Source organism: Lepisosteus platostomus, chromosome 19 (genome assembly GCF_059453375.1).
Source record: "Lepisosteus platostomus isolate fLepPlt1 chromosome 19, fLepPlt1.hap1, whole genome shotgun sequence".
NCBI lineage: Eukaryota > Metazoa > Chordata > Actinopteri > Semionotiformes > Lepisosteidae > Lepisosteus > Lepisosteus platostomus.
This window is the reverse complement of record NC_142629.1, coordinates 6,205,749-6,225,430: the sequence shown is the minus strand read 5'-3', so window position 1 is coordinate 6,225,430 and position 19,682 is coordinate 6,205,749. Positions and strand designations below refer to the sequence as shown.

The 19,682-nt window shown below is 46.8% G+C and overlaps 1 protein-coding gene across 2 annotated transcripts in view; it reads left to right on the top strand.

Annotated features, from left to right (window-relative positions):
- The first annotated feature begins 452 nt into the window (after positions 1–452).
- LOC148644998 (protein kinase C beta type) overlaps positions 453–19,682 on the top strand; it is a 149,826-nt gene continuing 130,596 nt past the window's right edge. Inside the window, exons 1-2 of one of the 2 annotated variants that reach the window (XM_088613099.1) lie at positions 453–871; positions 1,509–1,540. In XM_088613099.1, coding sequence (XP_088469225.1) covers positions 699–871; positions 1,509–1,540 — 205 coding nt within the window. In that variant the 5' untranslated portion in view covers positions 453–698. The remainder of the gene's footprint in view (positions 872–1,508; positions 1,541–19,682) is intronic. The other variant, XM_088613098.1, reaches the window with a different exon arrangement.

Sequence of the window (19,682 nt, the reverse complement as noted above, 5' to 3'; positions counted from 1 at the left end):
CACTTATTAAAATATTATAACAAGTTTATGCTTTATGTTTCAGTGAGGAAGCGATTCTCTTATTGCGCTTTGAGGTTCTGGAGTCTTAAAAAATTGAAACTATAGCAAGCCACATTTAAAGAAACAGACGTGGTTGAAATGCCTTTTTACAGCTTGCGACGTTTTATTTGCGCTGCAAGTTCTTAACTATGCTAATTGAACCTGGGATTCAATTAATGCGATCAATTAACCGCTCGAAATTCCTGTGACACTTCACAACCCACTCAATTCATGGTTTGGGATTTTTTTTTTTCCCGGTGATGGAATTTTCCACATATTTGCAGCAGCAACACAAGATTCTCAGATCTTGAAACCCTATCAATGGAAGGCTTACTCGACTGAATGTCTATGGACTCCGGTGCATACAGGGGCTGAAGTATAACGGGGAGAGGCGGGGTTTGCTATAACCACATGGTAAGTGGTAAATGTAGTGGGATAGCGGCGATGCTCTGCCTGCCTCTCACTGTACCGGTGACAGCGCAGGGAGCGGGCGTGTAGTGTGAAGCGGGTTCAGCCAACACTCGCTGTCAGAAGCGAGGTACTGTAACTACAGTATAGCCGCACAGACGGGCGCGCTCTCGCTCGCTCTCTCTTCCTTCAGAGACAGACGCACGGCAGAAGGCAAAAAAACTTCTTCATTTAACACTTCCGTGTTCAAAATGGCTGATCCGGTGCTCGCGAGCAGCGACGGCGAAGGGGGCGAGAACATCACCAGGTTCGCGAGGCAGGGGGCTCTGAGACAGAAGAATGTCCACGAGGTCAAGAACCACAAGTTCATCGCCCGCTTCTTCAAACAGCCGACCTTCTGCAGCCACTGCACTGACTTCATCTGGTGAGCCAGCGCACGGGCGGACAGTAGCCAAATTGTCAGAGCCACCGGAGAGGCGACTTGGTCTAGCTAGCGCAGGACACAGGTGCCACCTAGATCTCGGGACCCCAAAGACCACTTGTGACCACAAGATGGAATTTGAACGTTAGCAATGTGGCTTTTTGATCCGGAGCGCGCAGTGCAGTATTCATTCGTGCATGCCTTCCCTTTATTTCGTTATAATGATACATTTGCATGAGCGGGGTTCTCCAGTTGAGCTGAACCACCAACACCACAAAAATGTTGAACAACTAAAATGAGCGCACGGCATTCTTGCGACCGACTCATGGGGAAAATCGAGGGGGAAAAATAAAGACTGAGCCGTTTTCATTTTGTATTCGGGCTCACGCCGACAGTGTTTTTTAGACAACTTTGGGGAAAAATGTGAACTGTGTTGAGATTTGATTATGTCTGTCAGTGGCTCAACGTTAGAGAAACGGAAAGCTGATGATCAGCGCAACAGCTTGGATGTGTGCAGCCCGTTGAGTGTCTTGTGCATCTGTTTTGAGATAGTTCAGGCTGTGCCGGGGCTCCGTGCACATGATGGCTCTATATGCCCCGTCCTTCCCCTTTCTAATGGCGATATTCTCTTTGATTTCAGGGGTTTCGGAAAGCAGGGGTTCCAGTGTCAAGGTAGGCGAACGAGCATTGATAATGCACCTTCTCAAAACGCGCCTCTTCGTTACACGACTGCCCGTCTCCGGACTTTAAAAGCGAGGACTCCGGCCGTTGTGCTTGTATTCCTATGGAAGGCTGAAGCCCAAGAGCGAATGACGGGTTTGATTGTTCCTAGTTAACAGGACGTGCAATTGTATTCACTGCTGTGGCGTAAAAGGTGGTACACCGGTACGCTCTCCGCTCGCCTGAATTTGAAATTGATGCGCGTTTGCTCTCTTGCGCTTCAGATCGCGAATTTATACCACGCAGGGTTTAGACAGCGGAGGCGCGCAGCTTCCCGAGTGATGTTCAGACACCACGGTTCCTATCTATGGCTTTTTGTTTCTAGTGGAGGAAAAAAAATGGCAGGTCCGCGTTCCGCAATAGCTGTTGCCTGCAGTTCGATAGCCCCGGTAACACAGTCAAGTCAAACTGCGGCAGTGTTGCTGTGGGGAGCTAACGACGATTGCGCGAAGTGGCGGTGGACGACCTTGCCAAGCGAGAGACAAAAGATGTGAGGATACCGTAGACAGCGATGCTCCTACGGTCATTAAAGATCAGCGTGGCGTAAAGGAAGAGACGTATTTTGTTCTATACGATAGAAATGTGCACCGCAGTCTTGAATGGATTTGTGAATGCATGGTTCTGTATTTGTTTCCAAGATGCACCTGTATGCTTTCTGAGGCGATTCCTAATCCGTACAGATTAAGCCCTCGTTACAGCTTGTTTTCTTCTCTGATTGATCGCTGTTGTCCAAACTGGAATGTGTCAGGAAAGAATCACGCATCCAGATCGACTTCAAACGCAAGCGCGCATCCTTGCGTTTCTGGCGCTCATTGTTGAATAGCTTTCTAAAACAAAAGTAAATCGAAAACGACCATGAAGTACAAGCTGTCAAAACCCTTCTTCATGCATATTTTATATTGGCCCATATGTCTTCTAAAAAGCTTTTTTTTAAAAAAAGCCTTTTGTTTTGTTTTTGTTTGCAGTAAATTCAGACACCTTCGAAAGATGTGCGAGGTGAGGGTGCCTGCAGTCAAAAACATTTCCTCAGATCTGCGGACGCCAGTAAACATTTACAATGCAGAATCGCTAGTTAGAAAGTTTGAAAAAACAAGGATTTGCCGTCGTAGATACTGTACACTTGTAGTACACTTTCCTTCCTGTGCAAGCATGTCCTGTTGGCGTTTTAGATAAAGCTCATGAAATATAATTAAAAAAAACCACCCCCTTCGTTTTGTTTCAACTCCAAAGCGCCTATAAGTTTGAATTATAAAGTTACGTTTAAACAATAAAACAATACATTTTTTAAACAATAAAATCATGCAAAGTCCAGCTTGAAACAAGCAATCACTCGCTATTTGCTGCTTGTTTGAAATACAGAGCGCTTTGCAGAAATACGCACTGTACGGCAGATGCTTTCTGCACAGGTAGAGCGTACTCTTGGACACCGCGGCGAGAGGACGTTATGAAATATGACATGACTTTTTATTTTGAGGAAGTTGCTCTGGTGCCAGCGCCACGAAAGGCTGCCCTTTCCTGTGGTTTGCGTTTCTCAAACAAACAAACAAAACGCGATGTTGCCGGAGCTGAACGGTGCGCTCTGGACGGATGAACTGGAGGAGAACGGCGTGACAGAAGCGCTCGCCGGAAAAAAAAAAAACACCTTCCCTACATTGCGCGCCTTGCTGATATCGTGAAATTTACACACAGCACACGGGATGATTCAGACGATGCACAACACTGTGGGAGTGTTGAGCAAACTGGAGGGAATGTGGAGGATGAAACGCGCGAGAGAAAATGGCTGATGGCTGTTCCCAGCCCAGTTTGGCCAATCTTGGAGCTCCAAGCGCTCTTCATGAATCACCTTCCATAGTGAGAATATCGTGGATTTTACATAATCCTTCAATTGTTGTATTGGCTGGGAGGGGAGGGTTTAGTAAACGGCGAAACATGATTTATTTTGTTGGCACAGGCAGCAGTGGCTCAATCTGAGAATTCGACAACTGCTTGGCTTTCTAATGCAAGCTGTTGCAAGTTAGCAGGCTGTACAGTATCAGTGGTGACACAGGAAATGCGCTGACGGGCTCAACAGTTTATTCTGCACACACACAAAAAACACCCCCGCCTCCCCACACCCCCTCCCCCTGTAGACTCATACTGGAACCAGCAGACAAGAGGAAGGATTTCCAGCTCACTTCCACTTTTACCACACACCTAGAACGACAATGGCAAGCACGAAAAAAAACCAAAACAACAAACATGGTCGCCAGGGCCTTGATGGGCCAGGGTGTCACGGCAACGGAGGTCCTGGCTGGGTTCGCGTCAAGCAGTGGTGCTTGTGGACTGCGGTGACAGAAACCCACCCTTTTCCTGTTTTCTCCTCCGAAGCGAGACAGCTAATCGGCACGGGGTTGGTGGAGGGAAAGTTCTCTCAGCCTTCGGATCTGGAGATAGGCTGAATGAAGGCGGGAGGGTGGGGGGTGGGTAGTGGGTTGAAGATTCTGCGCAATCTTTTCTCATGTCTCAATTTCCCCCCCCTGTGCGTCCCACACCAGTCGTCCTGCATCGAACCCCACAAGTCCTGCCTGTCCTTAGTCTGTTTTTAGTTTTTTTCCACCCCTGTACAGCTGGAACGCCGCATAACCAAACAGTTTCTTTAGAATCGAATCTTAAGAGATAGACGTGCTACATCTCTACGGTCTTCTGGCCTGTGTCTCCTTCTTCCTGGGTGCCAAATTCTGGAACTTGCAGGGACAGAGACATGTTTCTAAAGCGTTGTCTTTATCGTGTTTCGTTTGCCAGCCAGCGCTTGTCAAAAAAGAGTCCCTCAGACACTGCCTTGTTATCTGGTTTTCTTTAGAATCGATTTCTTCTTTGTTTTTTATAAACTGCCCATCACAAGGCATGCCTCATTTTCAGAAATACAGCTCCAGTTGCAAAGACAGATTATCAAAAACAGGGCTGGGTGCGGTCTAATACGCGCTTTTTACTTAAAAAAAAAAATTGCTGCTCTGCTATAACAGCCTTTACAAGGTTATCAGTTAACCATGCACAGACCTAGGAGGAAATGGATTGTATCACACATGATCTGATAACCATTTATCCTTATGACAAGGGCCCAGTTGCCTGCATTCCAGGCCCCGAAACAAGAAATATGGATCAGATCGGGACATACTTTAAACATGGAAATATACATTTTGTTTTCCACAACGGCAGCAAAAACAACAGACCTTGAGACAAAGGTTAATTTTTAACTCTAGCACATTAATTAAAGTTATAATTAACTTATTTGGCTGACCCTCTCCTCCAAAACGACGAGCTTTCACTTTCATACGCATTTATTGTTCCTGAGCTGAGTGTGCTGGAGCAACCTGGTAAAATGTGCTCCAGCCTATCTGAACCCAGAGTCAGAGCCCCAACATTTTATCCTCACAGGGCACAAAGTACTGGGGATTTTATTCCTACACTACAAAGTTTTTGTTTGCCGGGTTCTGTTTTACTATGGAAAATAGTTTTTTTATTCTTTTGCATTTTTTGATGAACTGCTCTACAGTTAGTTGTTCAGTGTGGCGCAGAAGTCGTTAAAAATGCGCTCAAGGCAAGGTCTGTTAAACGTTTTCAGAATGAGAATAAGGAGCTGCGTGTCATGGAAATATTAACACTTTAAAACGGACCAGTGTAGCACGATGGTCTTGTACTAGTCTTGATTTTTTGCTGTCTCGCACTTTTTCATCAACTCTCACCCAGGGAAACCGGGAATCTGATAGGCTGAAGGGCAAAGGTGCCCCGTTCTGCTTTCGAAAACCAGGTGCGTTTCCAGGCAGCTTAACGCTTAAGGGCCTAAATGAGCTCCTTATTAGACCAGTTCGACAGCCTCTGCTGTCGCTTCAGGGGCTGGTGATGTAAAGAGACCTAAAAAACGTGCAGGCACGCCAGCTCTGCGGGAGCATTGTGGGACACCCTCACCATGCACTCCGCTGAAACAGCTACGTCGATTGGGAACGTGCGAAGGATGAGACACATGGGCTCAGTGCCTACAATAATTATATAACCTGTTTTTGCGGTCCCGCGACGCCCATCAGCTGTGTGGGTGCTGTCTCCGGAGCATTATGCTGACTGTGGGGGTGTGTGAATTGTGTGGCTGGGTCAGGGGTCAGGGGTCAGGGGTCAGAGCTCCCCTTCCTGCTTTCGATTCTGAGAAGTGCCATCCTGTGCCGTTTCTCCAGTGCCAGGGAAGGTGGCGAACTGCCCTAATGCCCCACTTCCAGTGGGTTTAGGATGGCAGAAACCAGGTCATTAAACCCTAGTCCGGTCAGTCTCTCGGTTTGACTGTGGACGTCTTGTTTTGTATAATATCTGGAAGCTCTTCATTATCTCCCACAATGTTTTTTTTTCTTCAGTTTTAAGATTTATAAAGCGTTTTCGCTTGAGGTAACAGGAAGCAACGCGGCGAGGTTTTGGCCTTCTGAAAATCAATTTCAAAGCATATTTCATGATGTGTAATGGGCTCTTAAAATGATGAAACGTTTTAATCTTCGGCAGAAGGAGCTGGATAACCAGCACGAGGGACTGGCAGAGAGATACGGGCAGTGTATTGCTTTCATAGTTTCCACTTGTATTTCGTATAACCTTGTCGGGAATAATTTGCATTTAATTACCTACTATAGAATATCTTTGTAATTCATGAAAAGACTTGTCAAAGGAAAGCAGAAGTGAATAAATTTGAGCTGATAATTTTTTGGGGGGAGTGGGGAGGAGTTAGTTGGATTTTGGTAGCAGTTTGCATTGAGTATCAGTTCGTCATTGCATGTTGAAATTTATTAAAACGACTTGAAATGAAGAAAAGCAATGCAGAGGCATGATGTGGTGGTCAGTGGTGACTGTTGGTGAGGATTTTTGGATCAGGTCCTATTGTAGTTTTTGTTCAAAACTGAAAAAAATGGAGGCTCTTCAGTCTGTCAGTGAAGTACATCTTCCTCATCCCCAGAATGTATCCTGTTGCTCTTTTCTGGACTTCTCCAGAGCAGCTGATCAAAGTTGTACACGGCATTTGAAATAAAATCATACTTGTGCATTCTATACCACAACGTATACTTTGTTTTAAAACATATATCCGTATATTCTTTCATATTCTCTTGACCTTTTTGTTTATTCAACATTAACACCAATGCCTTCCCAAAAAAAAAGGGTTCTGATTTTGGCCCGGGTATTGTTGGTAAAAGTTTAAAGACCGGACAAGAGGAAAATTACACGATAACAATCCTAAAAGTCTGCTTGTAGTGTGGTTTTCATTGCATAGACACAGAAGCTTTTACCGTTAATAGCTTTTCAATTCCACATTAGGCATTAGAATATATTTTTGACTAATTGAAGAGTGTAAAATTACTGTGCACTTATTGTGAGAGCTTTTCGGAGATGATCTGATAGCTACGATGACCACTGTTTTCCAGCACGCTTTTCACATCCTTAGCCCTGAGGTTAGTGGCTTATTCCATTGTCTATGAAGAGTTGTCTAGGACTTGTAGTGGGATGTTAGTATGTCAGTGAAAATCTATCAAGCGATGGGCCTGTTCTTGGGTCTTTATAGTAAAGAGCTCGCTGCTTGGTTTTTGAACTTTTGCCTTCTCATCCAGCAATATCAAAGGCTCATGCCTTAACATTTCTGCAAAGCACTCTCTGTTCTTTAAGCAAAGCTTGTTTGTCTCTAGTAATCTATAGGAGTGCTACACTTTGTGCAATGCTTCTACCTTTGCATTCTCTTTGAGGGTATCCTGCCTCTGTCCCCAGCAGCTTCAGCATCTTCTGCAGGCATAGACACCTGCTTCTCAAATATTACTGGTCATTGAAAAAAAAACATTTTTTTTTTACAGTTGTACAGCAGAATTGGAAGGCAATAAAAGTTCTTCTTTTTCTCAAATCAAATGCTCTTCTTGCATTTTTCAGGAATTCAAAGGCAACTCTTGATATAGTTTAATCCATGACTTCCCCCCCCCAGGTGAGAATCCTCACTTTACTCAGAAATTGCCTCTTCGGGCTTGGTGTTGCTGAAAGTTTGTATTTGCGGTTTGTTTTGCAAGACCTTGCAGTTGTTCACAGTCCGTTAAATTTCATCTGCCTGGTGTTTGCGCAGTGCTGATTTTGGTCGAAATCGTTTTGAATTCCTTTTGGAGTGTTTGCTCATTCTCCTAGTGCGGTGTCGTCCACAAATATAACTGTGCCACGCCGAGAGCAGACAAATCTGGTTCTCTGGCCTTTTCCAGACCCTCATCTTTTTCTTAGGTGAATTCATCGTTCCACCACGAGCGGACATCCTGACAACAGAAGGCCCGTCTCTGAAGCATTGCTTTCCAACATTAAAATCGCAGTTTTCAGGACCTGAAAATGCATTTTTTTTTTTCTGCAGTGGCTGTTTTTCTTTTTAGCTTCCTTCATTTTGCTTTCAAATTTTGAAACCAGTGTCTGGCTGAGGCGGGGTGGAATTGAAAGCAGCTGTCAGAGACGCACGCAGGACAGGGAAGTCTGGTCCAGTGGTTCGAGCGCAGAACAGGTTCTCTGTCTTTTTTTTTTTTTTTTTGCCCTTCTCGGTTTCAAAACCCAGAAGCACTTCTGCCGGGAGGGACAGAGTCTCCTGGGTGCTGAGGTGAACGGTGGCCTCTTCTGGGTCTTCATCAAGATGGCCTCGTTCATCCACAGCTCTGGTTGTCCCCAGTTGCCCAGTAACAGCAGGAGCGTCTCGCTGTGTCTGTGCTAACCTGTAGCTTCTGCTGGTTTTTCCAGGCGAATGTCTGGAAAAGTTGCCAACAGGGATGAAATGAGCATTTTCCAGAGGGTAGTCAGTTAAAGATACACACGGCCCTCATTAAGTACAGTAGGTTTGTTTTAGAACTATGTGTCTATATAACCTCTTCAAGAAAGGTGCATCTCTGCAGCAATTAATTTTTTTTTCTTTCACACTGTAGATGCTCCCTGCTTGAATGGTTATGGTAATGGCATTGTTGGCAGTTGGTTTCTGGCTGTGCTATTATCTGCAGCAAGGTATTCCCCCTGCTCGTGTTTTATCCTTTGGAAAAGACCTAAAGCTGAGGCCCTGCTCTTAGTGTTTTATTACCTTCTAGTGAGTTACATTAGGGGCCTGTGACCTGCAGTGTCTGCTCACACAGTCAGTTCATGTCAGTTGTACTGGTGTGCAATCAACACAGCACAGTGGGATTCCTTATCTCATCACGAATTTAGTTATTTCTGGGCCAGGTTAATAGTCTTATGTGCTCTTTTGGAGACAATATCACAAGCTTATCAGAAGCTTTCTATGATGCCTAGTCTTTGGGGGTCAAACTGGGAGTGAAGGATGAAAAATCTACTTGCTTACCGAGCCACGGACTCCAAATCAAGTACCACTCTCCTGCACAGATGTGAAGCAGAGTGTCCCACGAGCTGAGACTTCGGTCACCTTCTGTAAAGCATGTGTACCGTGTGGAGAATCACGGTATCTTCAATTCAGCTGTACTTGGCAGCCAAATATAAAGTGATTTGTATCTGTGCTCTCCTTTTTATGCAGCTTGCCTCACCTACGCTGTGAATCCTACAGCGTTCCAGTTATAATTCCAGAGCGCTAACTGCTGCCCCACGCTGCCGCCACCAGAAACTCTCTTGCTCTGAAACTCCCGATTCTGCAATTGCTATTGGATGGGCCAGCTACTGCAGAATGGGTGCGTTGTCCGAGAACTACTGCAGAGTGCAAAGGAGTTTTAGAACTGGGGTGCATTTTGTGTTGTAAGGAGACCAGCGTACAGCCTGCATGCTTGTTGCTGTTCAGATGGCAGATAGCAAATGCGGAAATGTCTGTCCACGTTATCTAACCATCTGTCCCTCAGGGGAGCCCTGCACCTGATGGAGCCACCCTGCGCGTGGCAGAAAATAGCTGCCGATGGTTCTGATGGTCGGGGGGGGGTTATGGTGGCTGCAGGCCGGGAGAGTCTGTGTGCTGAACTGAAACTGCTCCAGGTGAGGCAGAGGCCTCCCCACAGCACGAGGCTGAGCGCTCTGGAAACCCCCCGCCTGAACCGCCGCCCCCCTCCCTCCCTCCCTCCCCCTGCCTCCCCTCCACCTTCCGCTCTCTTGCTGCTGAATCGCACCCATGATTCTCAGCTCTCCTGCAGCCCCCCCCCTCCCGCCACAGTTGAACTCATTCAAGCTGATCAGACTCTCTGCCGTGCAGGTGCAGACCTCTCCTGCTCTCGCCGAGACCAGGGCTCCGAATGAAAAGCCCGATTCTGCAAGGTTCCTTCCCTGCAAAGGGCCTGACTTTACAAGGCGAGAAGGAGATCCGTCAGAAGTGCTGGCTGTGGTGCCTTTAACGCATTGTTACAAAGCGTGTCTGTGTAGGCATGTTCACTTTCCCTTTCTCTCACTTCCCCTGACGGATGGGTGGCATCCAGACTGTGTACATGTTCCTTTAGGGATGTTTAGCACATCTGATGGCACAACTTCTGATGTTTGGCACTTCTGATGGCACAGCGATTCAGGACAGGAGTTCCGAATTCCGGGAGGCAGATACAATTTGATACTGTGCTCAACAGTTATTCAGCAGAGGTTTTTATGAAATACAACTGCGTCACTTGAAGGTGCAATACAGCCGCCATGACACACGAATGGCCCTAGAGCAAGGTGGTTGTCGTATCTTTAGGGGTATTGTCATTACCAGTCACAGGGGGTTATTGATAGTCTGTGTAAACCCAGTCTCTCTCCAGGGGAATTGAGTCGTCTGAATTTGATGTCTGCTAGCCCCGGTCATGTGGCAACAGTCCTATATCTTCACCTAACAAAACAAATTGCTGTAGCTCATCTTGCTATCAGTCAGGCTCAAGCTGACACATTCTTTTCCTGCTGAAAAATGAGTGAAAGAGCCTTCATGTAAAGACCCAGAAAGCCAAGCAAACAACGTCTAAGGAACAGCAGAGCTACACCAGCTGTGGGTGAAATCTTGAGTTGCGCAAGAGTAGTTTACAACAGAATTAGAGCCTTACACTTCAACAGTGTTTATGCAAATTTTCCTATCTCTTTAGGCTATTTTTACTCTCCTAATTACTTGAGAAAACTTTCAGGATTACGAATGATAGGGTTGAAAAACCTCAACTGCGAAGTCTCATTTACTTTTCCATTGTGGCTTGTGATGTGTTTTAGCAAGTACCCTTGGCAGCCAGCCATTTATCTTCAGAACACAAAAATCATATGTAAATAACAATACCACATTATTATATTTCGGAACAGTTACAAATGAGAGGAGGTTATTCAGCTCATCTTGACCGATGATAGTAGTTAAATTATCCAGGCATTTCTAGAAGGAAGCCAGGGTATCGTCTTCAGTGCATGGATATGTAGCGTGTTGCATTCTCCCACCACCCTTTGTGTAAAGACGTGCCTCCTGTTGTGGTGGAAATTCCCGAAAGAAGCTGGAGTATCGGCTTCTAACACACGGGTGGGTGTCTTGTTCTGTCCTTCGGTTGGATTTGTCGCTTTTAGGAGGCTGTGAAAAAAATCTTCAACATCTTTCGCTGGTGTGTCTATTCTGTCCAGGGTATAATTGGATGTGAATGCTGCTTTTCAGTGCTTAAGCCTTGTAATCAAGTATATACACATACGAATGCAAATCGTAATTAGTAATACAAGCCAAAAACCAACCTGATTAGCTTTTCTGTGGGCTTTTATCCCCTTAAAGAAGTTTAGGTAAGGTTAAATAAACGTATTGTTTATCGACCATACTTAACTTTCACAGGGATAGTATCTGCCTTCATACAGTAGTTTACATATTTTGCTAATGCTCTGTGGATTTCTATGGTAAGAGGCGCAGGTAGCTCCTGGAGCAGTTTCCCCTCTGTGTCTCAGATGTGCCTTATCAGGAGAACTGTGGTGAAACAAAGATTCCTGTTGCTGGCAAGCTGTGACTTGCTCTGGGGGGCTACACTGCAGTTAAGATCCGAGTAAGTCTGTGCTGTGGATACTGTACGTCCATTGACCCACTAACAAGAAGCAGCTTGCTCCTAGTAAAGATTTGGACAAAACTAGGGCCGTCCTGGAGGCACAAGGCGGGAGCACGAGACTGAATGGGACAGCAGCACAGTAACCATAACCTGAGTCACTCTTTGGGCTGTCGTTCCTTCTGGCCACGGGGAAATAGGGTTCATACTGGGAAGAAACGTGCACAGATTGGTGTGGTTAGAGCTGGTAATGTCAGGATCTTTGTCGATCGTTTTACATGTTGTCTCTTGGCTGCAGGTGCTTTTTTTGTTCAGGATGCCCAGTTAACACAGTCCTTCCAAATTGTGAAAAACGGGCCTGGAGAGTGAGACTTTTTTCTTCTTTCTGGATTCCCGGGAGGGGTTAGAAAAAACCTTGTGTTCGTGCGGAGCAGTGGTCAGGGTCCTAGACGTGTCCTTGGAAAGCTTTAGGTCCGGATCCCAGGATGCCATAGCTATTGTAGTCTTGAGCAAGGTACGTCTTGTACACAACTCCTAGACTATGATCTCCGGGGCTTGCCTCCTTCAGACAGGGGTGACCAACATGGAAACTCTCATTGTGCCTTAAGAACCGTGACCCTGGGACCCTGGAATACTTGACTTTCTGCCCTCTGGAACTCTACACACACAAACCAAGGACAGCACCATCCCAGTAAGTGCACAACGGTGTTCCAGTGCACTGCTCTTGTTGTAAAGGAGAATAGTTGGGGGTATTTACAGAAAGGAAGGTTTTGGGTCCGTCTGAGTTTCCACAATTGGCGGTATCTTCAGAAAACCGAGCTAGGGCTGCTGTTACCCTTTTAAAGAATGTTTCTCAAGGGGTTTTAACAGGACACCTGCACCGCTGATGTCTTTTCAGCGTTCTCGAGCTGCAGGATCCTGTCACTTGATGTTTCCTGATTCTTGCACGCAACAAGGAACAAGGAACTAGGGTGGATGGTGGGACATGAACAACAGGGGAAATAAATGGTAGAATACATGCGTGTTGCATCACTATTTAACCGGTCCACTTTGTGCAAACGCGATTGGCTTTAAAATAATCGCATGGGATCAAAGTGCTGTGCAATGGGAGTCTTGTGTGTCCCATCCCTGTAGTTGTCCTGGGCTGCTGTCTGGAAAGACTGAGCTCCTGCTTGCGGTGAGCCAGCAGGACCGACGTGCGTTCTGTGGGGAGAGGGTCTGTGTAAAAGTGCCAGGTGAGAGCTGGGAGACGTGCCGCTCGCACCAGGAAGCTGGTCAGACGTGTCTCCAACGTGTGACTGAGCACACGTGTTCCGACAACAGGAGATGGGCCACGTTGGCCTTAGGACTTGTCATACAGGCAAGCCTCCAGGAGCTGTGCTGGTGAACTGTTGCATTACAAGGTGACTGATATCGAGACTGCCTGCTGCAGCACACCGGCTGAAGGCAGCTCTCTTCATCACAGACCACTGGAGCCCGCCATCTCTGGATGACACTGTACAGACATGACCCAGCAGCTAATAGTCAGAGAGTAGGGATTTCTGCACATTTCCAGTAGGAATTTTGAAGTACGTCCAGTAATTGTACTATGAAAGATATCAGTGCAAAAATAAAATCTAATAACCACTAATGCAATTAATAAAAGAGTCTTGAGATTCATTCTTAATTACCAGTTTATTAATCTTTCCACAGGCACGAATAGAGTTCTAAGGCGGAGACTTTTAGCATTTTTTATCCGTATTGATTTAGCAGATAAGGTCTGCTAGAATCTAAAAGTGTTGCTGACAGCAAAGAGGCTGGGTTGGTAAGAGCAGGGCTGCTGAAACCAGTGACAGTCACGCCGATGCTAGCGAAACTACTGATGCTCATAATAATAATAATAATAATAATAATAATAATAATAATTATAAACTTGATTTTATATAGTGCCTATAAAGGTGGCTTCTTAAAGCGCTTTACAGAATGACAACAAGAATAAATAAAAAGAATACACAAGATAAAACACTATTTAGCAGCACCGTGGATGGTGGTACTAAGAAAAGCAGAGGGGTGAAGAATGGAACCAGTTCAGTAAAGGCTTTTCTAAAGAAGAAGGTTTTGAGTCTGGATTTGAAGGAGTTTAGAGGAGGTGACTCTCTGATATCCTTGGGGAGAGAGTTCCAGAGCTTGGGGGCATAACAGGAGAAGGCCCTGTCACCCATACAATGTAGACGGGCTTGGGGGACAGTAAGGAGAGCAGACTAACCCCTGCCTTGATCAGAGAAATGATCATGTGCCACCCCAGCAGTGTGGGCAGTCAGGATTAGGCCTGCAGGGCTGTACTTCAGGCTGGGCAATGGGAATAGGTTTGCTTGTGTCTTTCCCTTCCGTTTGCCTTGTACCCAGCTGCAGCTGTGGTGTCCGGCATGCAGGAGAAGAATCCCGTTGCTCTCCCAGAAGGTTGAGGCAGATTACGGTTTGTGTGACAGACTCTAAATCTCCGTGAATAATAAAAAAAGAGAGAGAGAAAATGCAATCACAGCCGAGGCATAAACTAATCCTTCACAGTGCAGCAGCCTTGGAGGGAACAGTCTTTTCTGTGCGGAGGCTGAAGTCTCTGGCTGCGATACGGCTCCCATGGGTGCCCTGCATTCAGACACACTGACAGGCTGGTGTTCCCAGAGAGAAGCTCAGACACACGAGCACAAGTGAGCAGCATGGGTGTCTCCCAGCTGGGTCTTGGCTGTGCGATGGAGCGAGTGGGTTCGGTGTAGCACCCTGCTCTGCCTCTGTCACAGCAGGGTGCGCCAAGCTGGAAGGGGTGCGATCTGGAGGCCATGACCGCTCTGGAAGGGCCAGTCATTTGTGGTATTGCCGGGACCAGAAGGCATTTGCCACCAGGTCATGTTGGCTACGGTCACCCTTGGCGTTTCCGTACGAAGTCTTTGATCCAGCTCATCCTTGATTTTCAAAGTGATCTTCAGCGCCTGAGTTAAGGAGCGGTGGCACTGTGGCTAAGGATCTGCGCCTGTGCCTGCGGCCGGCAGAGGAATCCTACTCCGTTAGGCCCCTGAGCAAGGCCCTTAACCCCAGCTACTCCAGGGGCACCTTATAAATGGCTGACCCTGCGCTCTGACTCCAAGCTTCTCTCTCCCCGTCTGTGTGTCTCATGGAGAGCAAGCTGGGGTATGCGAAAAGACAAATTCCTAATGCAAGAAATTGTATATGGCCAATAAAGTGATCTTAATTTATCTTATTAAGCAATGAAGAATACATTCTGTAATCAATTTATTATAAGTCCTATAAGGGCATGGAGCGTCTAGATTAGATGGACAACCTCTGGCACTCTTGAGGAGTGCTGAGGACTGGGAAAAACGGCGATCCTGCCGATGAAGAAGAGAAGGGAGAGTGTGAGCAGGAGGGTAAGTCTGATGTCTGTCTGAGCGGATTTTGGAGCAGCCTGTGCGATGAAGCAGATTGGGCCTGGAGGGCAGATTTCCAGAATGCAGGAAGAAGCCAAGAAGCAAGGCTAGGAAGAAGGGTCATCAAGCCAGCCTCTCTGCCAGAAGTGCCCTCTGCCTCCCTCTCTGTCTGTCTCTTTCTTCCTCTTGATTCCGTTCTCCCTCCCCTGCCCTGCACTATAACAGCACGAGCAAAAAGCACACAAAAAAGAAACAAATCTGATTTTTTTCAGGTCACAGACAGGATTAGAGTAATGTACTTGTATAGAAGCAATTACCTCTAACTGCTGGGTTTAGAAAAATAAACCTTGGTTTTGCTCAGAAAAGGCAATCTTGAGCACTCACAGTGATGGGATCTCTGTACTACTCTGTACTACGTGATAAACCATGCAGTCTACAATGGACTTGCAGGCAAAATGTCCTGTATTCTCTCTAGCATGAGTTAGTCTGTTTATTTTAAATTGCTTAGCAATCAATGACTTAACTCTTCCCATTCTGTTAAAGTCAGAATCTGGTGCCATTCTGTACATACAGTACAATCTTTTTTGGAGACTGCCCCCTGGCATGAGAGGCTCTTATTTTGAAACCGAGAAGTTTGACATAAAAGAGATGTTTAAGCGTTCTGCTGTGGCCCTTGCGCTGTCTATCTAAAATCCTTCTATGTTTGCAGTGGTGAAAATTGTGCAATGACGGGTGTGATCCTGGTCCGTATCACTACCCCTGGCCGGGATTTCCCAAACGTTAGTGCACAGTTATCGGAGTGTTGCCACGATCAGAGTGGGATTACTTGGCCAGTGGGCTGCGGTGTGATAAAAGGGGAGTGGCTAGGGGGTGGGCAGGAGTCTGCCTGCACGTCCTCATTCTTTTTTCCCCGTGTGCGGCTACAGGGTTTGCAGTTTTTAATAGCAGTGCACTGAGCTATGGTAAACACAGGGCTGCCACTTCAAAATCAGGTGGGTTTAACACTGTCACAAAATAAATTAAAAAAAAAGCAGCAGGTGGTTCTAATTTTTAAAAGGACAAACAATTCCCCAGCGATGACCGGGTGTTCACGCCATCAAGGGCACCCCTGTTCGCAGCTCCCTGTGCAAACTGAGGTGAAAATGAAGACCGGGGAGAGGGTAGAAAAGGGCCCGGTGTCACGCTCAAAGCTGCTACTTTCAGTACAGGGAGGGAGAAAAACCACAGCGATCTGAAACATTTCTCCATGATCTCCTGCTATGCTGATGCGAGGAGACTTATTCGCTGAAGTTTTAATGAATCTTCATTGTTTTGCGCCGTGTGATCCAGCTCCTTAGCATTAAGACGCGCAAGAGCCCTGGGATGGTCCGAAGACCAAGCTGGGTGACAGAACGCGTCGTTATTGCCCACACTTCTGCCTCAAAGGCTGTTTGACGTCACGTCTCCCTCTATCTGCTAGGAAATCAGCAGATGTAATGGAGCAAAGCTTAATTTTGATTTTTTTTGGGGGGGATGGGTTTCATGACAGCACACCGATTCAGCACACAAAGCAGAAACTGTGTCGGTCTCTTATCGCAGCTGAAATGTCAGGCTGTGCCACAAAGCGCATTGGTCTCGTCCCTCGTGAAAGAGCCAGAAAGCTGGCCTTGACTGTGTAAGGTAAAAACAACAGTTAAAACGGTCAGGTGAAATCTCTGTCATTTGTTTCTGGGGGAGGGGGGAGGGGGCAAATATAGAAAAAAACGAAAATGCTTGAACAACTAACCAGAATGAGGAGGCTTGAAACTTACTGGAAGCTCTCGACAGTTGTCGCCAACAATCGGCTGTGGGACAGCCCGGGGTGGAGGTCTGATACCCCCACTTTTCATCAATCGCTCATCCAGCCCTGGGTTTTGGAGTGGACCACACCAGTTCCCAGGAATAGAGTTTTGAAAAATGGATCCTTTGATGGCGTCTCTTCCTGCCATTCCGATCAGTTGGCACGTTTCACCCTGGGAACGGGGAACGCAACTGGGATGAGACTGGCCTCGCTGAGACAGGTTAGCCCGGTCCTACCGCCGATGTTGCCCTGGTGATCCTGCTCGGTACGAGAGGAGCCGCAGGTACACATACCAGTTGCCTGTGCTTGGCCCTCCTGGGCTGCAAAGTGGCAGAAGGCCTCTAAATTGAACCCCCCTCTAAAAACGTTAAAAAGTACTTAAAAAAGAAATAAATTGAAGCTGTTATCTCAAAGCTGGGCTCTTCAAGAATGCCGCTTCTGGTTTATGTCTGTTCTTGGAAATACTCTCCCCTGCGAATGCTTTACCTGCCCTGTGACGGCCTTGTGTCCCATCCAGGGTGTATCCTGCCTTGAGACTGTTGCTTGCTGGGATAGCTTCCTGCGACCCTGTGTTGGGTAAAAGCAGTTAGAATGGGTAGATGCAGAAGGCTGTGCCTGCAGGGTTCCTGGGGGTCAAACCGTTGTCTGGTTTCTTCAAAGCTCAGTGTAGACAGTAGCGGGACTTCGCTCCAGAGAGCCGGGCTGCGGGGGAGGAGGGGGGGGGTCACACTTATCCTTGTGCCGTTTGGCCCGCTGAGCAGTTTACAAAGGCTGCGTTTGAAGGTGTGGGCTCTTTGAAGAGCCTATAAATAACTGCTTCTGCTCTAAAGAGAAGTGACATCGGAACACTCTTTTGTGTGTGTGTGTGTGGAGGTGGGGGGTGCTGTGTGGGTGTCAAGTTGTGTATCACATTAGAAATGCGAAGTGTTTTTTTTTAACAAACATTAAACTGTGACGCTAGTGCAATAGAACTCTTATTCTGCAGGAAGGAACATTATTAGGCACAGGACTCTTTTCTTTTAGGTGTGTGTGTGTGTGGGGATGGGGGGGGTTGACGGTTTTTTATACCGATATGTGAGTTGTATTTTTATCTGGAATAAAAAGAGTGTTTTCTAAACTGGGCAGGGCCAGTTCCAGTTGAGAAATCGGACACCTCTGGTGTATCCATATCCCTGACGGGCATGTCCCCCAGATACTTCAGAACTGCTCCCTGGATCCACCAGCCACGGGTCTGCAACCATAACCTGTAACACAGCAGCATCCCAGAAGCAGCAGGACGTTCGGCCTGATCATTTCCTGCTGAAGTTCGGACCGCGCGTTGAGCCCGCGGGTTTTAGCCGACATCAGATCGGGATCAGCTGGAGCTGGGGCAGGCGGGGCGATTACAGCAAGAGAGGTGAGATTTCATGTCATGGCCGATAGGCGACCGTCGATGCGCGCGCGGTACAGTGCCCTCTTGCTCGGTGGCTGGGAGCCTGCAGAGGCAGGGCTGCGTAACTGAGGCTAATGTTTTAATTTCATGCTCCGCGCGCGCAGATGCACAGCGCGGAGCCTGCACCTCGAGATAGAGGGATGAGGTTTGGCAGCAGCCTGGAGATGGCTCTGTACGCCCGCTGGCTGGTTTGACATTCTGTGGAACAGAATGATGGAGTGTGCCTGGCTTTAAATCTCTCCGACTCCCTCTCTTGATCAAGATTTAGAACTCTCATTTAATCGTGTGTCTTTGCAGCCTTATCCAGGAACAATATAATGCACCTTAGGCTTCCCTTACATCATACATTGTAATGCACTAATCAAATCTAACATTTTAGCAGTTAAATGGGATCCTGCTTTTTTTTTTTGCTGATTTGGTCTGTCAGTATTCCCTCGTTTCATTAATGTGAACAGAACGGCCGGGCACGGGCTTATTGTTTGTGCAAAGTGCAGTGGGAGAGCTGGCTTGACACAGGTGAAGCAGGTTTGACTTTTTGCAAAAGAATGCGCATCAGACTTCATGTCTGTGGTTAGGTTTTAACTGGGGTTAAAGGAGCATTCACTCACTTTGCCAGGTTGGCAATGCTCCAAAGACGGCAGAGCTGAGCCTCAGGTGACTCAGTGTTTCCTGACTGCGCAGTTGCTGTATCTCCCACCATCCCTGGCCACCCCTCGTTTTTTTCTTCGAATTGAAGAAATCCGAAGAGGAAAGACCCTCAGTGTAAGGAGAGATGTTGGACTTTGGACTTAAAGGTACAAGAGGGCAGCAGTTTCTGTTGCACATGCAGTTCGTCAGGACTGTTCAGTTGTGTTTCTCAAGACTGACTTCACCCAGAGTTAGTCTGGAGTCTGGGGTGTGCAACAGTTATTGGAAATGATCTTGTTACCAGAGGAGTCCACCCTGTGGAAGGTAGAAAATCCACTTGCGATCGGTTATGCTTCAGCCTCCTGGTCCCTGTAGGTTGCTAATAATAGCTAAAAGCGTTAACTTTTAGATTTGGTTACCGAAATGGAAGTTGTTTTTGTGGGTATGTTTGGTCAAAATTAATCTTGATTCCTACTCTAAACAATTGCCAGTTCAATTTCCCTTGAGTTCTGCGTGGCCATCTCTCCATAACTCCAGATACATCTGCCTCCCTTGTTTTGCCTCTGGATTGTACTCAAGTCTTGGTATTGTAAGGCTCCGAATCTGAGGGTTCTGTTATGTCAGAGTGGGGCTATTCTGCAGTGGTGGGGGGGGGCTGGTGTTCTACTGCATTAAAAAACATCCCTTTGAATTAATTTACAGCGCAGTGGCTGGTTTGAAAACGAACTGAGTGACAGATGCCAGAAGGCCTGCTTGTGAAAATGTCTCTCCTAAAATATCGAGCTCTCTAGTGACTTCTCAGACGAGCTTCACTTTTTCCTATTTTTAGGCTGAGCTTGGCGAACGCGGATATCGTTGCTCG